This window comes from Camelus dromedarius, chromosome 34, assembly GCF_036321535.1.
Source record: "Camelus dromedarius isolate mCamDro1 chromosome 34, mCamDro1.pat, whole genome shotgun sequence".
Taxonomy (NCBI): domain Eukaryota; kingdom Metazoa; phylum Chordata; class Mammalia; order Artiodactyla; family Camelidae; genus Camelus; species Camelus dromedarius.
In genome coordinates, this window is record NC_087469.1 from 5,998,066 (window position 1) to 6,023,703 (window position 25,638).

General features: G+C 50.4%; 1 protein-coding gene across 3 annotated transcripts in view; it reads left to right on the forward strand.

Moving 5' to 3' along the window:
- The window catches only part of ZBTB16 (zinc finger and BTB domain containing 16), a 183,885-nt gene that overhangs the window by 101,668 nt on the left and 56,579 nt on the right, over nucleotides 1-25,638 (forward strand). For all 3 annotated transcript variants that reach the window (XM_031443666.2, XM_010983308.3, XM_031443667.2), the window contains exon 4: nucleotides 18,288-18,374. In XM_031443666.2, coding sequence (XP_031299526.1) covers nucleotides 18,288-18,374 — 87 coding nt within the window. The remainder of the gene's footprint in view (nucleotides 1-18,287; nucleotides 18,375-25,638) is intronic.

A 25,638-nucleotide genomic window follows, 5' to 3' on the forward strand; every position in this document is an offset into this window, starting at 1 on the left:
GAAACAGCAGCAGTATTCTGTGGGCAAAGGAAGAAAACAAGAGAATGGGGCAGAGAACAGGCTAAATTTAAAATTGTAATTGGCTGACTTCCACTGGCTTGCGGGTGTTTTAATGACTCATAATAACTTCATTTAAAACCAGCTGAGCAGAAAATAGATTGGAGAGGAGCCTCGGGCCATTATGGATTTGTTTTTTTTGACAAGCTCGGTGTTCAGCAGCCAGGAAGGCTCTCAGAGAGGGCTTGGCTGAGTTCTCTCTCTCTCTGAGGGTTGGTGGTCTGCCCGGGAGAGATTGTATAGAAACCCAGGGCTGCTTTTTTTTTTTTTTTAAACCCTCCTCCTTTTTTTTTTTTTTAACTGATTAAAAATAGACGCCTTGAGGTATTATTTTAGCATCAGTACGATTTTTTTTTAACTTTTTGATGTGGTAAATGGAACATAAATAAAATTGTTTTTGAAATTACCGAATTAATTGGGTAGTAAAGCCACTAACAATGCATAAATTTCCTTCGCCAGTTGCCCTGATCCATATTTGGGGGGCGTTCCCCCCCGTTTTTTTTCCCATCCCCTCCTCCTCTCCCCCACCAGCCCCACCTCCCTCCGCATCCGGACCCTCCCTGTGAATGACAGGGTTCTTTTATCATCCCAGCACCAGCTAAATGATTTTTTTAAAAAAGGTCCGTAGGATTTTGACAGGATGGGTTCTGTCCCACTAGCCAGTCAGCTCGGGGAAGCACGAGTTTGGGGAGTTGTGAGAAAAGGCTCTAACCTGCCTCGAGCCGTTTTAAATAGATTGTGCCTGCTTCCCGTGCTAGGAATGGTGCCAGCCGGGCAACTGACGCCTTTTCTCTTCTCTTTTGAAAGTCGGCCGGCTCAGCCATGGGAGGCATCTGTCTGGGCAAGACCAGAGGCTGCCCCCCATCTGATTGCTCGTAGCCATTTATCTAGCCCCTCTTACGGCACCTGTCGCCTTTTTTGTGTCACAGCTATTTGTCTGCCCGTGCTTTTTCGCCTACTAGTCTCAAAGCTTCTTCAAAACACGTGATTTATTTCTGTGTCTCCCATACTTCCTAGTAGAGTGACCTGCAATGCAAGGTGGTTCTAACTCAGCTGTTTGGGGAATAAACTCATGCGTGAGCGGTCGAGTATGTGGCTAGGCACCTGGTGGGGAACAGCCCCGAAGCGCTGCCCTCCATCGCTCCAGCCCAGGGGGTCAGCGGTCCGGACGAGAAGACAGGAGCCGAGGCAGGACCTTATCGGTGGTGGACTCCGTCGCACCCCCACACCCTGACACATTGGGCTCTCCGTAAATACTGAATAAAGAAATGGTTTCAGCTGCGTGGTCAGGCTGAGGGAAGGGGAGAGAAATCACTACATTTATTGGATGCCTGGCACCGTGCATGGCATGCTGTGTGTCTGAACTCACTTATCTCACGCTGCCCTTGGAGTATAGTTATGCTGGTTCCATTTTGCAGGTGGGAACACTGAGGCTTAAAGAGTGGAAGTAATTTGTGTAAAGTCCCACAGCCAGGAGTGGATTCATAGCCAGGGCTCCCTGCCCTCCACACTCTGACTTTTCTAGAAGCTCACACTGCGGTACTGGCCCAAAGGCTTGCTGTCTGTTTATGACGCTAACCGGTGTCTCAGTGACTGAGGGGCTGAGATGGGGAAAGCCAGTCAGGCTCTGTCCCCAGGGGTCGTGGGGGTAGGATGGGTAATTGGCTACTGCTCGGGGCCTTGCACCTGGGTCACCCGGAGCAGGTGTGTGGCTTATGAGCTGCTTGCTCGAAGTCACGTGTGTTCAGCTGTAACTGCCATTTTGGCCATTGCTCCGTCGCCTTGCAGGGCTGGGAGTAGGGTGGTTCTGAGGGTGTTATTGGAGAGTCTGTGGGCGAGTCCTTGGCCCTCCCACCCAGGTGAGAGCTTGGCTGTGTCGTTTCCCCATTCTTACTCCCCACCGCTGTCCCACACAGAGAGGAGGCGCAGGACCAGAGAGCTGCCTATGGTTTCTCCTGCATGGGGACCCAGCTGGGCACTCTGCTCCTGGAGGGGGAGGCCCTCTGCTCTGTGGTGCTGAATCAGGAGGGAAAGAGGCAGCTGACCAGTGCTGCATTCAGAAATGTGAGGGCTGTGACCACTTGGGGTGGCAGCAACTCCCCAAACCTCAGTGTCTCGCAGCGAGATGCGGCGGGAAGCTCATGGCCTCCCTGATCTTTTGGGCTCCGTCCAGTGAAGCTGGACCGCTCGACACGAGGCTCACGCTGTCTGTTCTCCAACAACCTCATCTTCCCCAGGCGCGCGCTGAGGGTGCTGGAGCCTTCTCTGGGGACCCAAACATCAACCAAATGGGAGCCAGACGGTGAAGGCTGGGGCAGCAGAGAAACCTCGGTGGCTGTTCTGGGTCACTAGGTGCGGCTTTCTTTGGGGAGAAAATCTTTCATGAATGAGTTCGTCAGTTCGCCGTTATCAGCTGTAGGCCGGTGTCATGCAAAGCCTGGCAGGGCAGATGTAGGGGCTGCTTGCCTGCTTGGGGCTTTCGGTCTGGCTGAGAGGATGGCGTCGGCCCCCAGCAAGGTGGGGTGTGCCCCCATCCCTACAAAGGGGAAAAAGGATGAGTGTGGCCGCTTACAGGAGGGAGAAACTCCTGAGGACCAGGGCGATGGGGACGGGCTTCAGAAAGGAGGCTCCTGGGGTTTTGACGGGCTCTTTCCTGCTGGAATGTTCACGTGGGGCTTCATGGTGGGCAGTGGACCAGCTTAGCTGGACAAGAGGAAGCAAGAACTACCATGAGCAAGTGCCATCCTGGCAGGTGTCTCTTCCCGTGCCCCCCCCCCATCCCACTCCCCTCCTCCTCCTTGAAGAGGCTTACAGCCCAGTTTCTCAGACTGGAGAATCCTCAGAGTTCTAAGGACGTTCTGACCCTTCTTGGGCTGCAGGTTGAAACATACTGCCTTAAATATTAAAAGCTGGGACTTTACGTGGTCCCTCCATTTTGAGGTGTCCACAAAGCAAACACACATGTGAAAGTGGGGTTTCAAACTGGACGCAGATCCAGAGCAGTCTCTGTTTCTCACTCCAGGCTGGATGAACTCTAAATATGTCATGAAGTGCCCAGGCTCCATGAAGCCCAGGCTGAGAACACAGAGCTTCAGGAGCTGCACCTGGTGGGGCTGAGGACAGAGTCTTGGCTGCCCTGGAGGGCGTGGGGAATGGGGGAGGGATTTCTTGGGCCCAGGCCCCCGGGGCCCTGCCCTCCTCCCCAGGCCAGCCCTGAAGTCCCCATCCTGCATCTCCTCAACATGGAGGTGGGAGCTCCCTCTCCAGGACGCAACCTGACAAAGACATCTCTTCTCGCTTTCTCCCTGGTAGTTAACGTGCTCCCTCCCTCCCCTCACCCCATCCTACGTTGATTGGAATTCTTTCACTTGCCAGGGAAAAGTAAAAAAAAAAAGTAAGTTCTAAACTTTTCATTAAGTAGTTGGGATAAGAAGTCTTCTGGGGCAGTCGGATTAAACCTCGGTGGCTCTCACTGACTATTACCAGCTAATTGAGCTCTGGGAGCTCATTGGCGGCTGCAGTGAGCATTTTGCTGGAGTAATTATGCAAGGCCACGGTCGTTTTCAGTAACAAGGTAACTCCAGGTAAGGAGAGATCTCCATGGAACTTCTGATTTGCCGGAATCCTCCTCCTTTTATTTCTTCATTAAGATGAGCCCAGGGGAGACAAAGGCCCAGAGACCGGCTCTTTGGGAGGCTGCCGTCCCAGCCTGAACGGCCCTGATCACGTGGTCCCTTGGTTGGGGCCTGATGTGAACGACCCAGCACATCTGGGAGAACCCTGATGGGCCAGTTTTACGTTGATTGGGATTTGGGGTCCAGAGTCAGACGCTCTGGAGTATAGGATGGAGAGGGATGGGTGCCGACATTGGAAGTTCAAGGACCACTGACCAGGGAGCAAGGAGATGCTCAAGCCAGCATCTTCACTGCTGACATGTGCGCTGAGAGCAGGCCTGACTGCAGGTAACGAGGCCCGAATCACATCCTCTGTCTCAACTGGGGTCTCTCTGTCCTGGGTGGGCATAAATAGGGTCTTTTCTGTCCCAGAGGATTCTTTATGGTAAAACTTTTTTAGACATGCTGCCCTCTCTGGCACCGCACCTCCAGCCAGAGTCATAATCAGGAGGTCGGGGGCCTGAACCTGCCACCTGCAGGTCCCAGACGAAGTAGCCTGGAAGGACTTTTCAGCGCCCTTTGGCAGGGGTCCTGGGGCCTTGCCAAGCCGACCTTGTCCTCTGGGCGGCCCTGCCCGGCCTCTGGCCCGCTGCCCACCTGCATTGAATCATGCCCCTCGGAGGACAGCGTGTAACTGTGCTTCCAGGTACAGCCCCCCGCCCCCCCGCCCCCCTCCGGGCTCTCCATCTTTCTGACACCTCAAGCCCTGTGGGGCTTTCTGCCCTCACTTTTCAGCCCGGCACAGCCTAGAATCCTGCTCGGCGAGCATACGTAGAGCTGTTTTTTTTTTTTAAAAAAGTACACAGCCCATCACTTCTTTCTGTTCTCCATCTACTTCAGTTGGCACGACTCTGCCTTCAGTCTTGGGCCTGGACCGTCTTCTGTCTCCATCTCATATAAATGTGTCCCAGTCAGAGGCTGGCTGCATCGAGACAGGAATGTGGTGTTTGGTTAAATTGTAAAATTAGCTAGGAAAGTTAATGAGGCATTCTGCCTCTCCCTTCCGAAGAGCAGGAAGTTGATGAAGGTGCTTCGAGCGCCTTGCCTAAGGAGGGAAGGAGGAAAGGAGGGAGCCGGCCAGGCAGGTGACGGAGCCCATGCCGGGGAGTTTGCCGGCCTTGGATCCGGCTGTGGCTAGCTTGACTGAAGGACACCTGAGAAGTCGTCCCTCAAAGCTTCTGTTTTGGGGCAGCCTCCATCCGCTGCTTTGAATCCACAGAAGCTCCCTCCCTCATGTCCAAGATCTCCGAGACCATGGGCCACTGGCTCTGGTGAGCCATTCTTGTGCTACGTTCCTTATTTGGTGGCTGTGCAAGGCCGGAGAGACAAAGACCAAACGCTTCGTCTCAAAGGGTGCCCAGAGCAGAAGGGAGAAGACCAGACAGTTGTAACAGAGGCTGACACTGACCAGTCCTGTGCCAGACACTTGACTCCGTCACCCCACGTCATCCCCACCAGACCCCTGTGACCACCCCTATTATTATGCCCACCTTATGGATGAGGAAACTGAGTTTCCTGGCCCAGGATCACCAGGGAATAAGAAGCAGAGTTGGGATGTGAATTTAGGTCTCCCTGCCTCCGAAACCTCTGGTCTTCATCTCGGAGGCAAAATGATTTCCAGTGTCTCTCCAGGCTTGCCTGCCTCTCCCAGCTCCTGGCTCCGTGGCAGACTTGCACGCTTGCAAAACTGGCCCCAAAGCTTTGAAAATCACATTCTCAAAGGTGCGTGGAGAAGAGCTGCCGGCAGACTGTGTTCGGCCCTCACCAAATTCTCAGGTCGTCTAATGACACCACACGAACCCTCCTGTTCTCTGGCAGCAAGCTGATGTCATTTGCATTGTCAGACGCACTTTAGTAATTCTTAACACAGGAAAAAGGTACCCCACCTGGACCTTTTGCGTGAGGTCAGCCAGAAAAGTCGAGTTCTTTTTTTTTTTTTTCTTGGTTGAGGGGCACGTTGGGGTGATGGTTCATGCTAAGAACGGGCATGAAGTGTGACAGGCAAAATTTCTGTTTTGAAAAGTGTGGAGGCTTCAGGCTTCTGAATTTTGAGCCTGCAGACGTCAGTGCCGTTGCTGTAATGTAACACCTCAATTATGGTGCGGGGGGTAAGGGAAAAAGACTCTGAAACCTGCAAGCTTCTTTAGATCCACAGCCTGAGCCACAATTAAGGTTTCAGAAACACCAAAGGCAAGCCAATGAGTGTCATTTTTAACCAGTTGGAACATTTTACTACTTCCTAACATCAGAAGCACCCGGGCTGGAGAGCCTGCTTCTTGTCCTCAATAAAGTGATTAAGCTGAATGGGTGTTGGGGAGTATTATTAGGCTGAGAAGTGCTAAAAATAGAAATGCTCTGTTTTCTGAAAGCCACCGCAGGCCTGGAGAGACTGGCAGCCTCGAGGTGCCGCTGAGGGGCCTGAGGGAGGTGGAGGGGCGGAAGACTCTGGGGTCCCCTGGCCTGAGATGGGGGGGGTCGTGGCTGTTGTGACGGGCGAGCCAGGTGACGGGCCTCTTTCCCAGCTGTCATCAAGAATAGAGTGACAGTGGGAGCTGTGGGTTGGTTGCTTCTGACTTGGTCTGAAGAACCCCGCAGGGTGTGTGTGTGTGTGTGTGTGTGTGTGTGTGTGTGTGTGTGTGTGTGTGTGTATTAGTGAATTTAAAGTAACTGATGACATCGAAGTCTATCTAGGATGAACACTTTGGCCTAAAATCTACATATTCAGCCCCAAACTGATTGGATTACCTGCTGCTCTTGAGGGGGAAGGACCCAATTAGGGCAGTGAATAAAGGGCAGATGATAAGAGGCACGTGCAGAGAGAGCTGGGGAAGGGGAGAGACCTCGGAGCCAAGAGTGAGCATCTGCTCTGTGGTGCCTGGATCAACGAGGCTGCACGGGAAAGGGACACAAGGGGGACTTTCTGGTTAACCGAGGGCCAACCAAGAAAGCCTTGTCAATTTTGTTCTTCGTAGTTGGCTGTCATTCATCAATGTGAGGGGCCATTTTTCTATTTTAAGTGAATACAATTGATTGTCTTTTATGATAGACTGTCTTGCTTGCTTAGAAGCCAGAGGAAGAATGCCCAGGAAGGGAGGCAGTCGTGGAGGGCTGTGCCCAGTTGCGGTTTTAGCTGTTAAGTCCGTCTTGAAGTTCGGTGGTACCTTTTCTTCTGTCAGGCCCTACACGTCTTCATGTCTTGAACTCATCCCTTCCCCCCGATAGCTTTAGGCAGCTCTTAGCACCTGGCGCGGCGTCCGTTTTGCAGGTGGAGACATGGAGGCCGAGTCAGTCGGGATTCTGGACTCTACACCAAGGTCCGCAGCAGAGGCAGATCTTCACTCTGGCGCTGCTGGCCCCAGTCCAGGCCCTGTCTGATGGACAGTGGTGGTACATTCCTGGACCAAGAAGGGAGGGTGGTTCTTCAGAGGAAAGTGTTTAGAGAAGAGGGTATGGCCTCAGGCTGGTGGGAAAGATCCCCTACGTCCGGGGGTGAACCGGAGCGTGGAGAACAGCAGAGGCGTCGAGCCCGTTGCCTCTGGGACCTTTCTCTACTCCCTTTCATGTGAACTTCTTACCCTTTCACTGTTTATATGTATAAAGTCAAAATCAAAGGCCCTGATGATTAGATGGATTTCCACGCTGCCATCCTGAGTTTGTTTCTTTTTCTTTATACGTACCGGCTATGAGCCCTTGGACCAGTGAACTAAGCTTTACAAACCTCAGTTTTCACCTCTTTAAAATGGGGACAATCTTAGAATTGATGGGAGAGTTAAATGGTACGTGGCATGTCAAGTAGTTAATATGGCATTTATTTTATAGTAAATGCCCAGTAAGTGTTAGTTATCAATATTCTTACAGGAGCAGCGGCAGTGTCATTGCTTCTCACTGCAGGGCAGCCCTTGCCAGACCCCTAGCATCCTGGGAAGGGGAGAGTCAGGATGCAGTTGCCAAGCGCCCGTTCCTGTGGCTGGGCATCGTCACATGCGTCATCTCCTTAAAACCTCCGAACAAGCTTGCAGCCACATTTTTGATTGAGCGGTGCTCCCTGGGGTTGTGCCACTTCTAAAGTCCCACTTGTAGGATCCGAGGGATGTATCGTTACCTGTTCAGCAGGTGAGGAAATCGAGGCTCGGGGAGGTTAGACTGCTTCTGTTCTTGGTGTAGCTGGTGGGCACCTAAGCTGAAATCTTTCGACATCAAAGCCAGGAACAGGCTTGACAGTGACTTAATCCTTCCCCTTCCCGGCAGCCCGGAGGGATGTCTGGAAGGGCTGAGGTGTGGCTTCCTGGTGGAGCTCTCGAGAGTAGAGAAGTTGCTGTCTGCAGGGCTCTTACAGGTCACGGCCAGCGGAAGAGTCAAGGGACACTCGTTCGCAGAGCCCTGCCCGCTGGTTTCTTGGGGGAGGGCAGGGGTTATCCCACTGTGATGGCGCTTGATGCCCCCTGAAATGCTCTGTTTCTTGTCACTTGCTGAAATATGATTACCTAAGCAGAGGTACACAGAGGGAGTAGTGAGTGGAATTGGAGAGAGATGCCAGGGGTAGGGAAAGAGAAGGGGATTCTGAGAAAAGAGGGGATGTGGGAAGTCTCTCTAGAGGGCGCCCAGAGAGACCCCAACATTGTGAGAGGACTCGGCACACTTTTCAGTCAGTGAGAAACGAGGGAGGAAGGCTCTGGCTAGGAGGGAGGGAGGAGGGCCAGACTGCAGTCAGGGCCGAGGAAGGCTGCCCCCCCTTTTCTCTGAAAATGACCTCAAGGGAAAATGTAACTGGAGGGGGTCTCAGAGGATGTTGGAGGACTGGGGTGATGGCAGACGTCAGCTGGTGATGTTGTGGGTAGGCGGGGTTTTGATCTCGGCCATCACCCCTGGAGTAGCCTGGACTTGCTTTTCCCCATTGTCTAGGCAGCACTCATGACTCTTACCCCGGGGAGGGGTGTGTGTGTGTGTGTGTGACAGGCTGGGGGGTCCCCTCCATGCCCGATTCCGGATGAAGGCCTGTGGCCAAGAACCCTGGAGGTGCTTCAGTAAAAGAAGCAGGGTAACTGAAGTTGAGAGGAGGAGGCCAAAGACTCAGGTAACAAAAAGTGCTCTGAGGCTGCTAGATGCCAGCAGAAGGCCCTCTTCCCGTGATGAATCTCTCACCTCAGAATCCCAAGCGGGGACCAGGGGGGAAGACAGTTGTTGGCGACCAGCAGTTGAGGGGATATCCCATAAAATCACAGCAGAAGTCCCCACCGGGACCTTTCTGGCCCTTCCACCTAGTCTCTTACAGATGCCAAGACTGCAGTCCTGCCTCTTTTAAACAAAACAAAGCCACAAACACCTGAAAGCTTGGGTGTTCCCTGGAACTCAGGGGTCAGCCTCTGCCTTGGCTTCACTGGCTCAGCCTGGCTCTGTCTGGCTAATGATTCTCTTGGTATCTGGACTCTCTGTTCCACTTTGCTGCCTGATAGAGCAAGGTCTTCCCCGGGAGAAGGAATCCCCGGGCTGAATCAGGGAACCCAGCCCCAGCGTGGTCCAGCCAGCGCCCTCCCATCACCAGGGGTTATAAGCATTTGAGCGTCTTTCACAGCCATGTTTAACTGCCGTTGCTGTGTGCTTCCAGATTCGTCTCCAGCACCACCCATTCATCTTTTTGTTTTTTCCCTAACAGAGTTCTCATCTTAAAACTTGTCCTTTATAGATGGAGAGAGGCAGTGATGCACCCTCGGCCACACAGCTCTGGCAGGGACACTTGGGACTCTGAGTCCATTTCTCTTTGTGCTGCTGCGGGAAAGCTTGGGTGCCCCTGGCCAGCAGAACCCTCCTGGAGTCAGGTGTCCACCTGCCTCATCTGATGGTGCCCCTTCTCTCATCCCCTGTAGCTGAAGACCATGTGTACAAGAGCCTCAGAGAATTCAGTGTCTCCCCTCTCTGGGCCATTTATTCATTGCAGGTGGGCCTTACCCCCAGCAACTGTGGGGCTGGAGTGTTACGGGCTGGAGTTCCTGAAGCTCAGGCCAAAGGCTGGTCTCCTGGAGCTCATCAACTCGACGAAGTGCGATTATTCCATAGTCATCAAAACTATCCAGGCACTTACTGTGTGCCAGGGCCTTCTTCGAGGTTCTTGTTCAAATTATCTTCTGAGAACTGATCACCCCATTTTAAGGAGGGAAATAAGGCTACCCAGTGGGCACCAGGCCCATACCACCAACAAAGGGCAGAACCTCAAAGCCACGTGTGGCTGCAAACCGCCATAGGTCCGTACCTCTGGGAGGTCTCCGAGTTGGCATGATGTGCTGGAAGGAAGTCTGCTCCATCACAACAGGGGCTGACCTTCCCAGGGGAAGAGAGGGCTTTGTGTCGTTGCCTTGATAACCGCCGTACCTTGATTAGCCAGTCATGGGAGGTGCTGGGGGGGAGAAATGGGTTAAAGGCAGTGGTGAGATGAACCCCCAGATCAGTGCTCTTAGATTCCAGGAAGACTTGTCTGCTGCTGTTGTTGTTTTTACTGCAACAGATTTACCATCCTACCTGTGTTTATTTAAAATCATTCACCTTAAGAAAATAAATAAATACGTAAAATCATCCACCTTAAGAGGTTTGCGCTCATCTCTGTAGGAGGATGGTAACGCCCTCAAAACTTGGCCATGAGTGTTGGGAGCCGATGGGAGGTGGACCGTTTTTTGGATCTTCTCCCAGCACAGGGTGATCCGGACACGTCTTTCCTTGTACACTGTTGGTTTGCATGGGGGTTTCTTGGGGGTGCACAGCCGTCAGTGTCCTTTGCCTTTCTTTATCTTCTACTCCCTTGGAGACTTGTCCAGAGTGGGCATCTCTCCTCCCTTCTTTCTCTTTGCATTTGGGCTGGGGTAGTAAGAAGATTTAAAATATCCTGCTATGTTCATTGTGTGCCTTTGACATCCCTGTGTCAGACACTGACACTGACACTGAGGGAGGAAGTCATGGCAATAATTGATGATGTTAGTGACAACTAGCTTTTATTGAGCAGTCCGTGGATGCCAGGTGTGGTGGCAAAGATTTGACATGTACTATGTAAATGAAGCATCACTCAAGCCCGTGTAGATGGTCTGTGCCCAGTTTCAGAGGTGAGCAAACAGGCGCAGAGAAGATAATGAGCCTCCCCAGAGCGGTGGCTGGAAATGGCAGAACCCAGCCCTTGAACCCGTGTATGTGTGATTCCAGAGCGAGTTTTCTGAACTTCTCTCCTGCACAGCTAACTGTGTGTTCAGCATGTGTATTTTCTACTGGCTGTGGACAGTGTTTCCAAGCCTATTGGGTTACCTGCTTTGGTGCTAAAAGTGGTAACAAAAGAGCTCTCTAAGCCTCTCTGGGCTGAGAACTGAGTTGCAGGGAGAAGGGACAGGGTGGACCTCTGTTTTCTCTGTGGGACATACGAGCAGGGCCATAGGATCCAGTGAAAGCCAGGAGCCCCAGGGCACTCCAGCACCTCTTGGTAGTATGCCATTTATTAGGTAGGATAAGAAATGTTCTCTCAGACTAGAGATGCCTTGGCACTTCTTTTTGACCCATTCCAAGGTCACATCCTCCCCAGAGTGGACATTTAGCCAGATGTGAGGTGTCTGGCACTTACCGGGTCATTGATGGGAAACTGACATCTAGAGATCAGAAAACTTGCTGCCCGAAATCCCTGGTCCTTCCATGATCTCTGTGGCCTGCAGGGAGGTGGTCCTGGGGGCTTTCTCAGCCCTACCTTTGATTGAGGCCCTGCATCATGAGCTCATCCCTCCACCCCCATCCTGTAGTGAGGCCAGGCCCTGAGGACCTTTCTCCCACTTCGTTGTCGCGGAGAACTACCCTTGAACCGTATCCTGAGCCAATCGATAGGGCTGGTTGTTTTCCATTCAACCCACATCTGCCCACCTGCTTTCCCTTTTCCATCTCCCCTGAATCTGTGTACCTTAACAGTTGGTCCTGTATCAGTTTTTGTTTTGTTAATAAAGCAAAAGAATGAGAGGAGGGAGAGAGAGAGAGAGAGGGGGAGCGAGCGAGCACGCCTCTTAGGGAGTACACATCTCCTTGAGTGAAAGAACACGCAGTCCTGGCCTTTGGAATTGGCAGCCAGTGTACTGTTCTCTGTCAGATAAGAGGTACTGTAAATAAAACTGTACACCATGGCCCGTTGTAAAATGCCCAGCGTCTGTACTCATTGTTCTGACAGCTTATGCTTTTTTTGGGTCTGCTGTTTTGGTACACTCTGTACTTCCTTATGTAAGCAGGCATGCCTATCTCATCAGAACAGTCAAGATGTTTATTTTAAAATCTCAAGGAATTAAAAGAAAAAGGACACAGCACTCAACATTAGATGCTGGCAGACACAGACGGGAGGTGTTTTTGCAGCGCAGTTCCTTTTTCTTCCCTCTTCTTATTAGCATGGGGGCTGGGCGAGGTTTTGGAGAGGGAGGGATGTGTAATTTTTTTCCCTTCCCTCATTGGCTTCTGTCTTATTTACTGCAGAGAGACGCCAGCCCACATCTGATTGGGTTCAGTATCTTCTACTCCCCTTCCTGGATGCTCGGGAACCCCCCCCCCCACCCTGTCGTCTCTGGGCAGGAAGGCTGTTTACTTTGCCGAGGGGAAGAGGCCAGAGGTAGTGGCGGGGAAGGAGGGCGGCCGCGGGGAACCTGCCTGACGTGCTTCTGCTGGATTTCAGCTCTGTTGTTGTTGGAATGCTGGGCATTGATAGAAAGCTTTATGGTTTTAAAAGTGCTTTTCTGGCAGGTCTCCCCTTTGATTCCTGAGAGGCGGGGTGATCCTTGGCCCAGAGAGGAGCGGCTCCCACACACGGAGGCCTTACGCGGGCTCCAGCCTCCAGGTGGGCTGTGGCGAGGGTCTCCTTTCTTTTCGCCCAGCCTTAACCTGCTGTGACCCCTCCTCTTTCCTCTGGCCCCTGTTGAACTTTCTGGCGGCATCAGGAAGTCCGGAAGAAAGGGGAGAAGTAGGGGTCTGGAAAATTCAGAGTGGTCAGGCAGCTGCTGGTCCCCCCCCCACCCCCCAACAGCAGCGCTTAAAGCCTCCTTGAGCCTCTTCTGCAGAATCCCTGGGAGACTGACAGGGGCGGGAATGTCTGTCTGTCCGTCCCTTTAACACTGACTCTCAGATACACTCGGTGCCTGGGCTCGAGTGGGGTCACACAGCAGATCCTGCCAGCCAGGGGAGGGGCCGCTCTGGCCGACAGGAGGCTCCTGAGTGTGCTGGGGGGGAGGTTGCGTGTTTGCTGCTGGGGCGTGGGTCCTGGGCAGCCGGGCGGGGAGCGCAGGGCCGATGAACAGGACCCCTTGCTCCAGAGGATTCAGACAGCTGTGCTTCCCGACCTGTCCTTCCTTCACCCCCATGCTGCCCGAGTTCCAGCCGGAGACCATGTCCTTGAGTTTTGAAAAAGGGCCAGTGGAGAGCCCAGAGTGTGAAGAGTAAGGACTCTGCCACCCCCTAGGGGACAGCCTGGCACTGCCCTGAGTGGCCACTGCCCCCTTCCCAGGCCCAGAACCGGCCTGGGGGGTTTCTTTGTTTGTCAGGCAATTGTGAGCGCAGACTCCGTGTCAGGCACCAAGCAGAGAACTGGGGATGGAGCAGATGACAAGGCAGAGGCCAGCCCTGTTCTCACGGAGCTTCCAGTCTGCCGGGGAGACCAAAAAGAGGAAAGAGCCTGGCAGTCCACACAGGACCTGTGAACGGGGCTCCTGGGGCTCCTCAGGGGAGGATGTAAGACTCTGGGGCGGCGGCAGCGTATGAAGAGCCATTACTGACATGCTGGTCCTATGATGGATTTTCCTGCTCCCTCAAGAAGACCATCACTTGCCTTTAAATTAGCAGAACAAGACGGGGAGGATACAGCTCAATGGTAGAGTGTGTGCCTGGCATGCACAAGGTCCTGGGTTCAATCACCAGTACCTTCATTAATAAATAAATAAACAAACAATATTAATTACCTCCCCCCTGAAAAAAACAACAAAGTTTTTTTTTTAAAAAAAAAGAATAAAACAACCTTAAAAATTCAACAATAAGGGGAATCCAACAAACTAAAAAAAAAAATAATAATAAATAAATTAGCAGGACGGTGTGTGTGTGTGTAATTATAGTGAAATGTGTCTCTACAAATGACTCACTTTACACAAGATAAGTGGCCCCAAAATAGCTATACATTGAATTTTGGTAAAATCAATCATATTTTGCACAAAGGAGTCCCGTCTCTGAGCCTGACTGCAATGATGGTTCTGTGGATCTGCCTCCAGACGTGGGGCCAACCACTGTCCCGACCTTGTCACAACTCTCGAGGGATTTCCTCTGGGTGTTCCCATTTGACAGATGGAGCGATAGGCTCTCTGAGATTAGGCAACTTGCTGAGGGTCACAGCTGGTGATTAGCTTGGCTGGGATTTGAACTCTGATCTTTCTGACCCAAGTCCTGCGCTCTTAACCACATTCTGCTGCCCACCCCGCCAGGTGTAGAGAACATTGATAATCTGACATCTACGGAGCACCTAGTGAATAGCAAAGCGTTTTGTATTTTTTAATATGCATTACTTCCTTCGATCCTCATGGCCTCAAGGGAGGCAGACGGTTACAATCATACCCATTTTACAGATGGGGAGACAGGTGCATCGAGGTGACATGGGTGACGTCCACAGCAGTGAGCGGCTGAGCGAGGCCTGGGAGCCAGCTCTCCCCACTCTGGATCTTGCTGTCATGTCCTCTGGTTCACTCAGGTCTGTAATTGCTGGGGAGGAGAGCGAGGGTCTAGCCCACTTTTTCATCATGTGGTGCTACCTCTTGACTGTTTAATTTCTCTCCCTGCAAAATCCATGCCCCGTCTCTCCCTCTCCCTCTCCCCTCCCTGAGGCCATGCCAACCGCCTGGCCTCCACGCTCTTCCTTGGCCTGGAACGGGCTTTCTTAGACAGTGATGTTGCCTCTTCTCGCCTCGCCTGCTTCATTCTCTTCTCAGATGTCAGCTCATCCCGTGTCAAATAGCAGCCCCTGCCCTCTCCGCCCCTTTTCACTTATTTAGTTCTCTTTATCGCTTACCACCATCTATTTTATATTTACTTGACTCTTAAAAATGGACATCCAGAAAACATCCCCTGCGTATAGGAAGGAGGAACAGCTGTCCCCGAGCTGTGTCCTGGACTTCTCCCCTCTCCGAGATGAGCCCCGGGAAATATCGTGGGGGGTAAATCTGCCGACGCATCCATATGTGCCCGTTGTTTTCAACTGGCATGACCTCCTCCTTTCCCCCATCACCCCCTCGCCCCGATGCTTTGTAAATGTATTAGTGGCTGAATGATGTCACCGTGATGCGTTTTGGGAATAGCCATGTGGTTTATGCACACTTGAGTTGCTCTGAATGCAAACTTGACATCATACTGGAGGCAGCAGCAAACAACATATGCACAGTAAACAGGCAGAGGCTGTCTTATTGATTAACAGATGAGGCCTCTATTATCGATCAAAGCTTGGCGAGGAAATTTATCACTTTTAATTTCAGGGCTGCCAAATATTTCTGCCTCTGAGCCAGCCGTTAACAGAGACAATTTAAAGGCACATGTCTCCTTGGGAGAGGGTGGTCTCTGCCTCTCTCTGCTCCATGACTCCTGTGTCCCGGGACTGCCTGTTTTTGCTGTTGGGCTCACCCTGGGGGTTTGTGGGGAGTCTGGGCAGCGAATGCTGGGGCGTCATGAATTGGGGCCAACGCGGGAGCCCACATCCATGGTAAGTGTGTGTCGGGGATGTCACCCCAGTCATTGAGGACAGGGATCTTTCACACACTCAGCTCAATTTCGTGACTTCAGCGAGGCAGGGGTGGAGCGGGGAGGGCTCTGCGGGCAGCCAGATGTGGTCAGGCCTGAGCCAAGCCTGCAACCTTGCTGAGATCACGTGCGCGAATCTGTTTTCATCTTCCTCTGAGCTGCTATGATGCCACACATCCGGCCCTTCACTTCCTACCTGCCCTCCTTCCTTTCTCCCGGCTTCTCAGCCATTAAAGCAGCTGCCCCTGCAGCCACGGGGATGGCTGTTTTCTAAGAACCCTGCTCACCACAGTCCTTTGAAGCTGCAGCAGGAAGAGCGGGCGGCTCACTGGGGCCTCAGAGCCAAGGTGATGGGGATGAGGAGCCCAGGGGCGCCCTCCCTTTTCCAGCCCCTGCTCCCACGTTAGGCTCCCCTTTCTTCTTCAGGGAGAAACTGGTAGGACCAGAGAACGGGATGCAGTTAAAGTCAGATCCCCTACAGATCCGTGGGCCCTTGTTGTTGGCTCATGATCTGGGGCTGGGGGAAGTTTCTCACTGTTTGGAGGGCGGGGGGGCTCTGCACTTCGAGGTACTTGCTGCATTTCCAGTATAAATGGATGCAGAGGGCTGGCTGCCTCCCATGTGAATGCACAGTTGACTACATTGCCATCAAGTTCCTTGACTCTTTCTTTAAAGCCCTAGAAGCCACGTACAGGTCCAGGGCCTTAGGACACCCTGCAGCTGGTCAGAACACCCCCTCGAACATGGTATTCTCCCTGCCTTGAGGCAGAGTTCAGCGCCAGCCACCTAAGACAAATGACAGTGTTCATTTTTAAAGCTCTTAAGGAGAGGCGATTTCATATCTTTCCTGGGGCACATTATCACTCATTTAGTCAATCAGCCAACTAGTATTTATTGAACACCTAGTAGAGGCTAGTCCCTGCTCATCGTTAGGAACAGAGACAAGGTCAATGCCCTAAATGTTTATTGGTGTTTAATTTAAGTCTGTACTGATGCAATTTGTGTTCTGAGATCTCCTCCTTAAGCATGCACGAATACTCCAAGGCAAAGATTTAAAAACTATTTAAAAAGTAGTGGGACCATTTTTTTCAAGTATAATTTTACACAAAACCTGGAGGTATAAAAGGGACAAATTAGAGCCATCTGCAGCAGCATGAATGGACCTAGAGATGTTCATACTGAGTGAAGTAAGTCAGACAGAGAAAGACAAATACCGTATGTTATCACTTATTCATGGAGTCTAAAAAAATGACACAAATGATCTTTTTTACAGAACAGAAACAGACTCACAGACAGAAAACAAGCCGATGGTTACCAAAGGGGAAAGGTGGAGGGAGGGGTAAATTTGGAGTTTAGGATGAACAGACACACTCTGTTATATATAAAACTGATAAATAGCAAGGACTTACTATATAGCACTGGGAACTATATTCAGTATCTTGTAATAACCTGTAATGGAAAAGAATCTGAAAAAGAATATATATATATAACTGAATCACTTTGCTCTACGTCTGAAACTAGCATATCATAGTAATCAACTATACTTCAATTTAAAAAAAGGAAAAAAAAAAGGGGGATAAATTTTTTTGGGCTTGGGGGGCAGTCCAGATGGAACTTTGTGGATGGAACCCTAGGGAGGCAGAAGGGTATAGGGATCAAGAGGAAAGGCTCTGAAGTCAGGCTGCTTGGATTTGAATCCACCTCTACGGTTACCTGCTGTGTGACATTGGGCAAGCTACTTAACCTCTCTGAGCTTGAGTTGTCTCATCTGCTAAATGGGGGTAATCATACTAGGTATTTTAAAAGGTTGTTAGGATTAAATGAAATGATATACCTTAAATACTTAGCCTCATGCCTGGAATACGCTACAGCCTCAGGAAGTATGAGATAGTGTGAAAACCGGACCAGACTGCTTTCCACTACAAATATATGTGAGAAGTGGTTCTGCCTCTTACGACGCTCTAATGCAAAGTTGAAGCACAGGCGCACTTACAGTAACGCTCAGACGTGATGAAAGGAACAGAGTGCAGCGGCGGATTGGAAAGGGCGGAGCAGCGAGCGGCCGGCGTTGCTTGGCGCATACGTACTCTGGTCTTAGAAACAGACTAAGACTAGAATGGATGGGAATGAGCCCGGATGATGCTCAGGCCGCGAGACCCAGCGAGGGTCGAGAGGTACCCAGAGAGGGCCGGTGAGGACAGTTCCCAATGGAACTGGACAGCTAACAGGGCCAGATTATGGATCACTGCATGGAGTTTGACCTTTATCGTGAAAGCGCTGGGGAGTCATTCAGAGACTTTAAATGGCCAGGAACAGGAGGTTGCTGGGGGAGACCATGAGCTGAGTTTCTGACACACGGAGTTAGGGGTTTATCCAAGGAGAGGTATGTCAGTGATTCCTGTGTCCTCATAAAGTGTAAGTGGGGTAACTGGGCACGTTTGTGTCATTTACTACTTTTCTGTCACCTGGAGCCAGCCCCCCAGAAGTCCCCTTTTTCTTTGGCATCTCCTCTGCACCCCATCTCTGTTTGTCTGGGTTATTCTGGTTTTGTTACCTCTTCTGTCTGAGAGAGCCCTCAGTGGGGGCATTTGGGGCCCAGCTGGGTGGGTGGTGGCATCTCAGAGGAGGGTCTGGGCTGGCTGCTGGGGCCGTGATTTATCCCCGACTTGGAATCGTCACAGGCATTCAGCCCCCTCCCCCAGAGTCCGTCTGCATGATTTTGGCCCAGGACCCCTTTCCTGATGGAGTGTCACTCTTGGTAATAAGGTAACTGCCTCCCCTTTCTTTCAGCGGGTGCCAAAGCCTTCGTCTGTGATCAGTGTGGTGCCCAGTTTTCGAAGGAGGATGCCCTGGAGACACACAGGCAGACCCACACTGGTGAGTGACTGACCCCCAACCTCCTGTCATCCACGGGGTGACAGCACGTGGATGTGAAGTATCTCGGTGGTACCCTCGTTCAGTAAACAGGATATCCGGTCATTTCCTGGGGGAGCTGTGAGTGGGGATGGCTGGCTCCCCTTGCTTGCAGGGCTGGCCAGGCAGGAATTCACAAGTTTGACTTTGCCCCAGAAGAACAGCTGCCCTGAATGAGGCCAAGACCCCCGTCTCTAACAGGCCACTGAAAGCTCATCGTCACGAGAGCTCTAGGACACTCTTGGGGAGGCCTTAGGAAGTCTATGATGTTATCTAACCATCCTGTTCCCGTGGTGCAGGGCCAGGAAGCCTCCCCCACCCGATGGACTAACTCTGAAACCCTCATGTGGCCGCAGTGGGCTTGTCCTCCCTCTGCAAGAGCCCCGTCATTGTCTAAAAGAAAGCAGTCTGTCTGCAGGGATGCGTTTGAACAATATTAACAAACAATGACATTGCTTTGATTTCAAAGCAATGATTTTGCGGCGTCTCATCATGGTAATCGGTTATCTTCATCACCGTCATCATCAGGGTAGCTCACACTTCCTGAACGTTCACGATGTGCCAGGCCCTCTTCTCCATCTTTACCTGATCTCATTTGGCCAGTCTTTCTATAACCCTGTAAGGCAGGAGACCACTCCCATGTCGTAGATGAGAAAACCGAGGTTCAAAGGAGGGGAAGTGACTTGCTGAAGTGAATGGGGGGATGGGAGCGGGGTTTAATCCTGGCTCTGCCACTTACAATTTGCGGGACCGCCGCGGGTAAGTTCTCTTAATCTGGGTTTCCTCATCTGCTAGAAAGGTGGAATAATAAAAGTACCTACCTCGTAGCATAGATTTGTTCCGGGGATGAAATGCAATGTTGTATTCAAACTGCTTTGCTGAATGCTTGGCTCATAATAATCATTCAATAAATGGTAGATGCATTTAATTCAATAAATATTTATTGAATTTCTACAATGTGCTTGACACTGTTGGGGTATTTAAGATATAGTGACATGAGACAGAGAACTTTCTTCATGGGACTGAGGTTCTAATAGGGAGACAGTATAAACAAATAGTTGTATATAATGCCAGGCTATAAAAAGTGCTAGAAAGAAAAAAAAAATGTAGCACGATGAGGCATAGAGAGTGGCAGGGAGAAAAGTGGTGTTTTAGATCAGATGGTTGGACTTCTCTGAGAAGGTGACATCTGCGCAGAGTCCTAAAGTGAAGGAGGGAGCCACTCGAAGGTTTCAGGGAAGAAGGTCTGGGCAAAGGAGGCAGGCACTTCCAGAAGCCCTGAGGCCGGGCTGAACTTGACAAGTTCAAGGAGCAATGTGAAGAGCGTGGTGGGGGGCAGGGAGGGAGGTGCGGAGAGGGAGGGGTGAGGAGGTTGGAAGTCAGGTGAGCCTCTCAGCCCTAGGAAGGAATTTGGATTTTATTCTGCATGTGGGAAGAGTCCGTTGGCAGGGGAGAACATATTTGCAAATCATACAGCTGCTGAGAAACTTTTGGTTAGAAAATACAAAGAACCCTTATGACTCCATAATAAAAATACAAACAACTAAAGTATAAAACGTGCAAAGGATCTGAATAGACATTTCTCCAAGACTAGACAAATAGTCACTGAGCAGGTGGAAAGATGCTTGACGTCGTTAGCCATCAGGGAAATACAAATCACAATCGCAGTGAGATACTACTTTATACCTATTAAGATGTAGCTCTGATAAAAATACAGACATTAAGAAGTGTTGTCAGGGATGTGGAGAAGTGAGAACCCTCATACACTGCTCGTGGGAGTGTAAAATGGTACAGCCGCGGTGGAAAACAGTTTGGCAGCTCCTCCAGAGGTTCAACAGAGATACCACGGGACACAGCCATTCCACTCCATGTGTATACCCAGGAGAAATGGAGACATGTATCTACACAAAAAGATGCACCTGAGTGTTCATAACAACATTATTTATAATAGCCGACAAGGTAGAGGTAACTCAATGTCTACCCGCTAATGAATGGATAAACAAAATGTAATTTATCCATACAGTGGAGTATTATTCATCTATAAAAAGGAATGAAGTCCTGATTACATTCTATAACACGGATGAACCTTAGAAATGTGACGCTCAGTGGAAGAAACCAGTCACAAAAGGCCACCTGTTGTATGGTTCTGTTTATATGAAGCATCCAGAATAGATGAATCTATAGAGATGGAAAGTCAATTAGTAAGTGCCAGGGGCTGGGAGGCTTAGGGAGTGACTAATGGGTGTGGGGTTTCTTTTTGGGGTGATGAAAATGTTCTAAAATTGATTATGGTGATGGTTACGCATCTCTGAATATGTTAAAACTATTGACTTTATACTTTAAAAGCATGAATTGTATATTTTATAGTATATGAGTTATGTCTCAGTAAAGCTACACACACACACACCACACACCACACACACATGTGCACAGACATTTATAGAGAAGGTGGAAAATAACTGTCCATTGGAGGGGGTTGAATGAGAACATGATGTGACTTGATTTATGGGTTTAAAATACCACCCTGGTTCCTGTGTTGAGAAGTGACCACAGGAATGTTTCAGTTATCAATTGCTGTTCAGGGAACCACTCTGCCAGTAAATTAAAGCCAGGGTGTGTTCTTATCTCAGACAGGTCTGTGGTTGTGCTCAGCTGGGCAGTTTTCCCTTGGGGTCTCTCACGTGCTTGCAGTTGGGTGGTGTCTGCGGCTGCGTGTCCACGATGGCTTCCTCGCTCATGTGCCTGTCTCCCCCTGCTCTTCCCCGGGCCTTTCTCAACAGCAGAGCAGCCTGGACTTCTCACCTCACTGCTCAGGGCTCCGAGAGACAGGAAGCAGAAACTGCCAGCGCTCTTAAAAGCTAGTCTAGATACAGTTCCCTGTGCTGTGCTGTATTCAGTATCTTGTAATAACCTATAATGATAAAGAATATGAAAAAGAATATATATGTAAATAACTGAATCAAAATGCTGTACACCAGAAACTAACACAACATTGTAAATCAACTAGACTTCAATTAAAAAAAAATAGAAAGCCAGGCTGGAAACACACAGCATCACATCCACCGTATTTCATTGCTCTCAGCAGGCTCAGGTCAGTCCCAAATTCAAGGGATGGAAGTGTAGACTCCCCTTCTCCGGGGGAATGACAGACATATAGGGAAAGAGGAGTTGGTGGCGGCTGTCTTTGGGGATGAGCTACGAAGCTCCCACGGAGACTGGGGTAGAAGAAGGAAGACGGAAGACCCGTCGGCTGGGGCTGGTGTGATCATCTCCAGTATTTTCTTGTCCTTCTGCCTCACAGAATCAGCCTCTCTGAGTGGAAGCCCTGTACCCTGGGCTTTGGGCTGGTGCCCGTGGCAGTGGGGAGAGAGCTTTCCAGGTGAACTCTCATTCCAGTCCATGTCTCCCTGGCTCGGTTCCAGAGAAGCAGACTTGGCTCACTGATTTTGCCCAGAGCTCCAGAGCTGGGAGGACCCAGGTCTATCAGGGTCCCAGCCAGTTTCTTTTCTTTTTTAAATTCTTATTTTTTATTGAAGTGTAGTCACTTTACAATGTTAGTTTCAGGTATACAGCAGTTATACATATACATACACCTATATCTATATTTTTTTCAGATTCTTTTCCATTACAGCTCATTACAAGAAATTGAATATAGTTCCCTGTGCTATACAGTAGGTCCTTGTCGTTTATCTTTTTTTTTTTTTTTTGGCATTCTGTTTTATTGAAGTCTAGTACTAACTACTATATATAAAATAGATAAACAATGTTTCTCCCGTATAGCACAGGGAACTATATTCAGTATCCTGTGGTAACCTATAATGAAAAACCATATGAAAAGGAATATATGCACGTATGTGTATGACTGAAACATTACGCTGTATACCAGAAATGGACACAACATTGTAAACTGACTTACCGTGTCTTATTGCTGGACCACAGATGGAACCGAGAATCCTACTCTGAGAATTCCAGTCGGGGGGTTGAGGAGATGGAGCTGTGAGCCAGCTTTGCCAAGCAGCTTAATTCTGTCCATCTAGATTAAATTTGCAGCGGCAGGGAGCAAGCTGCCCTCACAGCCAGGGCCCGGGCAAGAGGCTGAGTCCCTGCCGAGCGAGCAGACGGGGATGCTGTTCACAGGCAGACCCCACACACTTATTGAGCACCTTCAGTGTGCCTGGCACCCACTGGTGAGCAACACAGACCTGCTCCCCGTCTTTTTTTTTTTTTTCCAGAGAGCTTTATTGAGATACAGTTCATATAACATATAGTTCACATGTTTAAAGTGTATAATTCGGGTGGGGAGGGTACAGCTCAGTGGTAGAATGCATGCTTAGCATGTGTGAGGTCTCAGGTTCAATCCCCTCCATTTAAAAAAAGTGTACAATTCAGTGGGCTTTGGTATATTAGCTTATTAATTTTTAAAACGGTGGTTAAAAGATACATAACAAAATTTGCCATTTTAACTATTTTCAAGTGTACAATTCAGTGATATTCATGACATTCCAACCTGTGTTTTAAGAGTTTGGCATTGATTCAGCTTTGAAAGTCAGAGGCATCTTAGGACCCATGCCTTCTGGGGTTTATTAAGTCAGTGAGGACTTGAAAGTGCTGAACACTTTCCAGAAAAGGATATTGGTTTCAAGTGTCTTTGGGAAGAACCTGGAGTTTGAGTCAGAAGCTGAGGAGGGGAGTTGAACTTAACTATTAGCAGCCTTGTTTCTCGTGCTTTCTGCCCTTCAAATGTCCCCCCACCCCGCAAAGGGGTATAATGCCCACCCTTCCTCTAGCAGGTGGGGCCCAGCCCACTCAGATGTTTGCTTTATCTCCAAATTGAATCCAAATGATGGATAAGAGACCAAGGTGGGCACTTTGAGAAGGGCTTCCTCCCCAGCTGGCTGTGAGCTCTCCCTGGACCAACGCCCTCAGCCGTGAGGCGTGTTTGCCCACTTGTTAGTGTGGGGCAAACAGCGCTCGGCTGGGGAGAGACGCGGTAGCAGCCTTAACTGCAGCATAGGGCTGGCGACGAGATGGCTCTTCTGACACGTGGCAGAGCTTATCATCGACAGCACTGCTTCCTGCAGAACCCAGATGGATCCTCCCACTCCTCTAATAATCAACTTGAAATCGAGTTGCCATGCCATCTGTGTTGTAAGAAAGGGGGCCTGTGAGGAAGAGAGAGACCGTGTCACAGGGGATGCTAAAAGTGATGCTAAAGTTTCTGGACTGGGAACAGCCAGTGGGGTACCAGTTATCACTGGAGAGCCAACTGGAGAGCAGGGAGAGAGCTCTGAAAAGGAAAAGGAATCGAGATCCTGGGAGAGTAAAGTCATGGTTAACGCCAGCTTGTATCTCCGATACCTGAGTTTGTCAGACATGGTCCTCTGTCATACCCATTTAACAGATGAGACCATGGAGGCCTCGGGGCCCCCCACTAGGAAGTGAAGAGCTGGAAGTTGACCCAACCCCAGTGTCAGTGCTGTTCCCACCAGCCCCCGGCAACCTGCCCGTTGCCGTACTGCTGTCCGTGGGTGTGTGGCTGAATGGTTTCGGGAGAGTGGTCAAGGATCATGTAGCTCGTGGCCCTGTCCCAGGCAGGGCTCTTCTGGACTCCTGTGACCCATCTAACTAAGAATCCTTACCACCCTGATCCCCATGTCCCCCTCATGAGAGAGGATACCATTTCCTGAAACAGATCAGGTCTGCGAGTTTCAGGCCCAGGGCCACCCGCTACGTGGAGAATTAACAGAGCTAACGTGCGGCGTTGCCTCCGACAGGTGATCAACGTGCCTCACGGGTATTCTTGCCACTGAAAAAGGGATTTGGTAGAAGTATTTTCAAGTCCATTCCACCAAACGAACATCGTCTTCACATCTCACTCCTTCGACCCCACTTACCCTGGATTTCCATCCTGGGAGTGTGACCCCCTCCCTCCAGGGTCTCAGTGGGCTCCAGCTGGTGCTCCGGGGGGACACACTGTTGGTTGGACTGGGCTCAGGCTTTGTTGTCACACTTCAGTTTTCATGTTTTGCTACATGAAGACTTTGAGGAGATAAACAGAGATCACTTTACACCTTTTATATTATGACAAATACATATTGCAAAAACCCTGCTGCTTCCAAAATGCTCGGGTTGCAGAGCAGTGAGGAATTAACAGCTCCACAGCTCCCCAAGATGCTTGTTCTTCATTTACACATCAGAATTTTTTCACACTGTTCAGTGAAACAAAAAGTGAGAAAACACGCACACACGCACGTACACACTCACACACGCACCCCGCTCACCGCTTGGGTTCTATATTAGGAATGTCTTAAATTAGTAAGTAGTTCCTTAAGTCCAGATAAACTGATAGAATACCATCAATGGCTTAATTTATACTCAGGGTTTGAAATTTGACACAGGGACACTATCTTGGCTCAGGAAACACAAGTGGTTTTGTGCCAGAGGTTTTAATGACCCATCAGTAATATAAATTGCTGCATCACTGAACAGAAATAGCTTCTCTGTGTCATTTGATCTGGAAACTTCTCCGGCCAGGCAGCAGTTAATAAATTTAAAAATAATTACCCTCCTCATTCAAAGTCAAACTAATTAGAAGTGGGTTTTACAAATCATAATGTTGTCCAAGCCACTGTACATCCCCGTCTGGGACTTGAACACGCCTGGGGGCAACAGACCGGATCGGGTGGCGTTAATTGGAGGGTAGGCAAGATACCTTGGCTGCCGAGCTGAAGGCTAGGGGGTTGGGACGGTCTTCAGCAAGCCCTGTCGGGGACGGAGGGAGGGAGGGCAGCTCTGTGGGGAGGCCTTGGGGTTGAGCTGTAGGAACCTTGAACTCTTTTAATCAACTTGTAGGGAACTCGGAGCATCTGCCTCTGTGTGATCTGAACATGGTGGAGATGGGGCCAGTGCTAGGGTTTGGGGGCCAGGCCAGAGAGACAGTGAGAAACCCCCACAGCGGAAAAGGCGGATGTGCACATGGCTCCTTGGGGAGGATGGACCCACCCGAAGGCATGGGGGTGGGGACGAGGATGTCTCGAGGGCTTTATTCACTAGGCAAGTTGGGGCCCTGATGGGGTGGCTCAGATTTGTCCTGCAGGCTTCAGAGAAGAGGGGCCCTTGGATCCTGAAGTCTGAGTGTGACACTCTGGGTGTTCAGAACAGAGTGACACGCACAATGTGGGACCTGGTGTCAGACTGTCTAGGTTCAAATCCTAGTCCCATCTCTTCC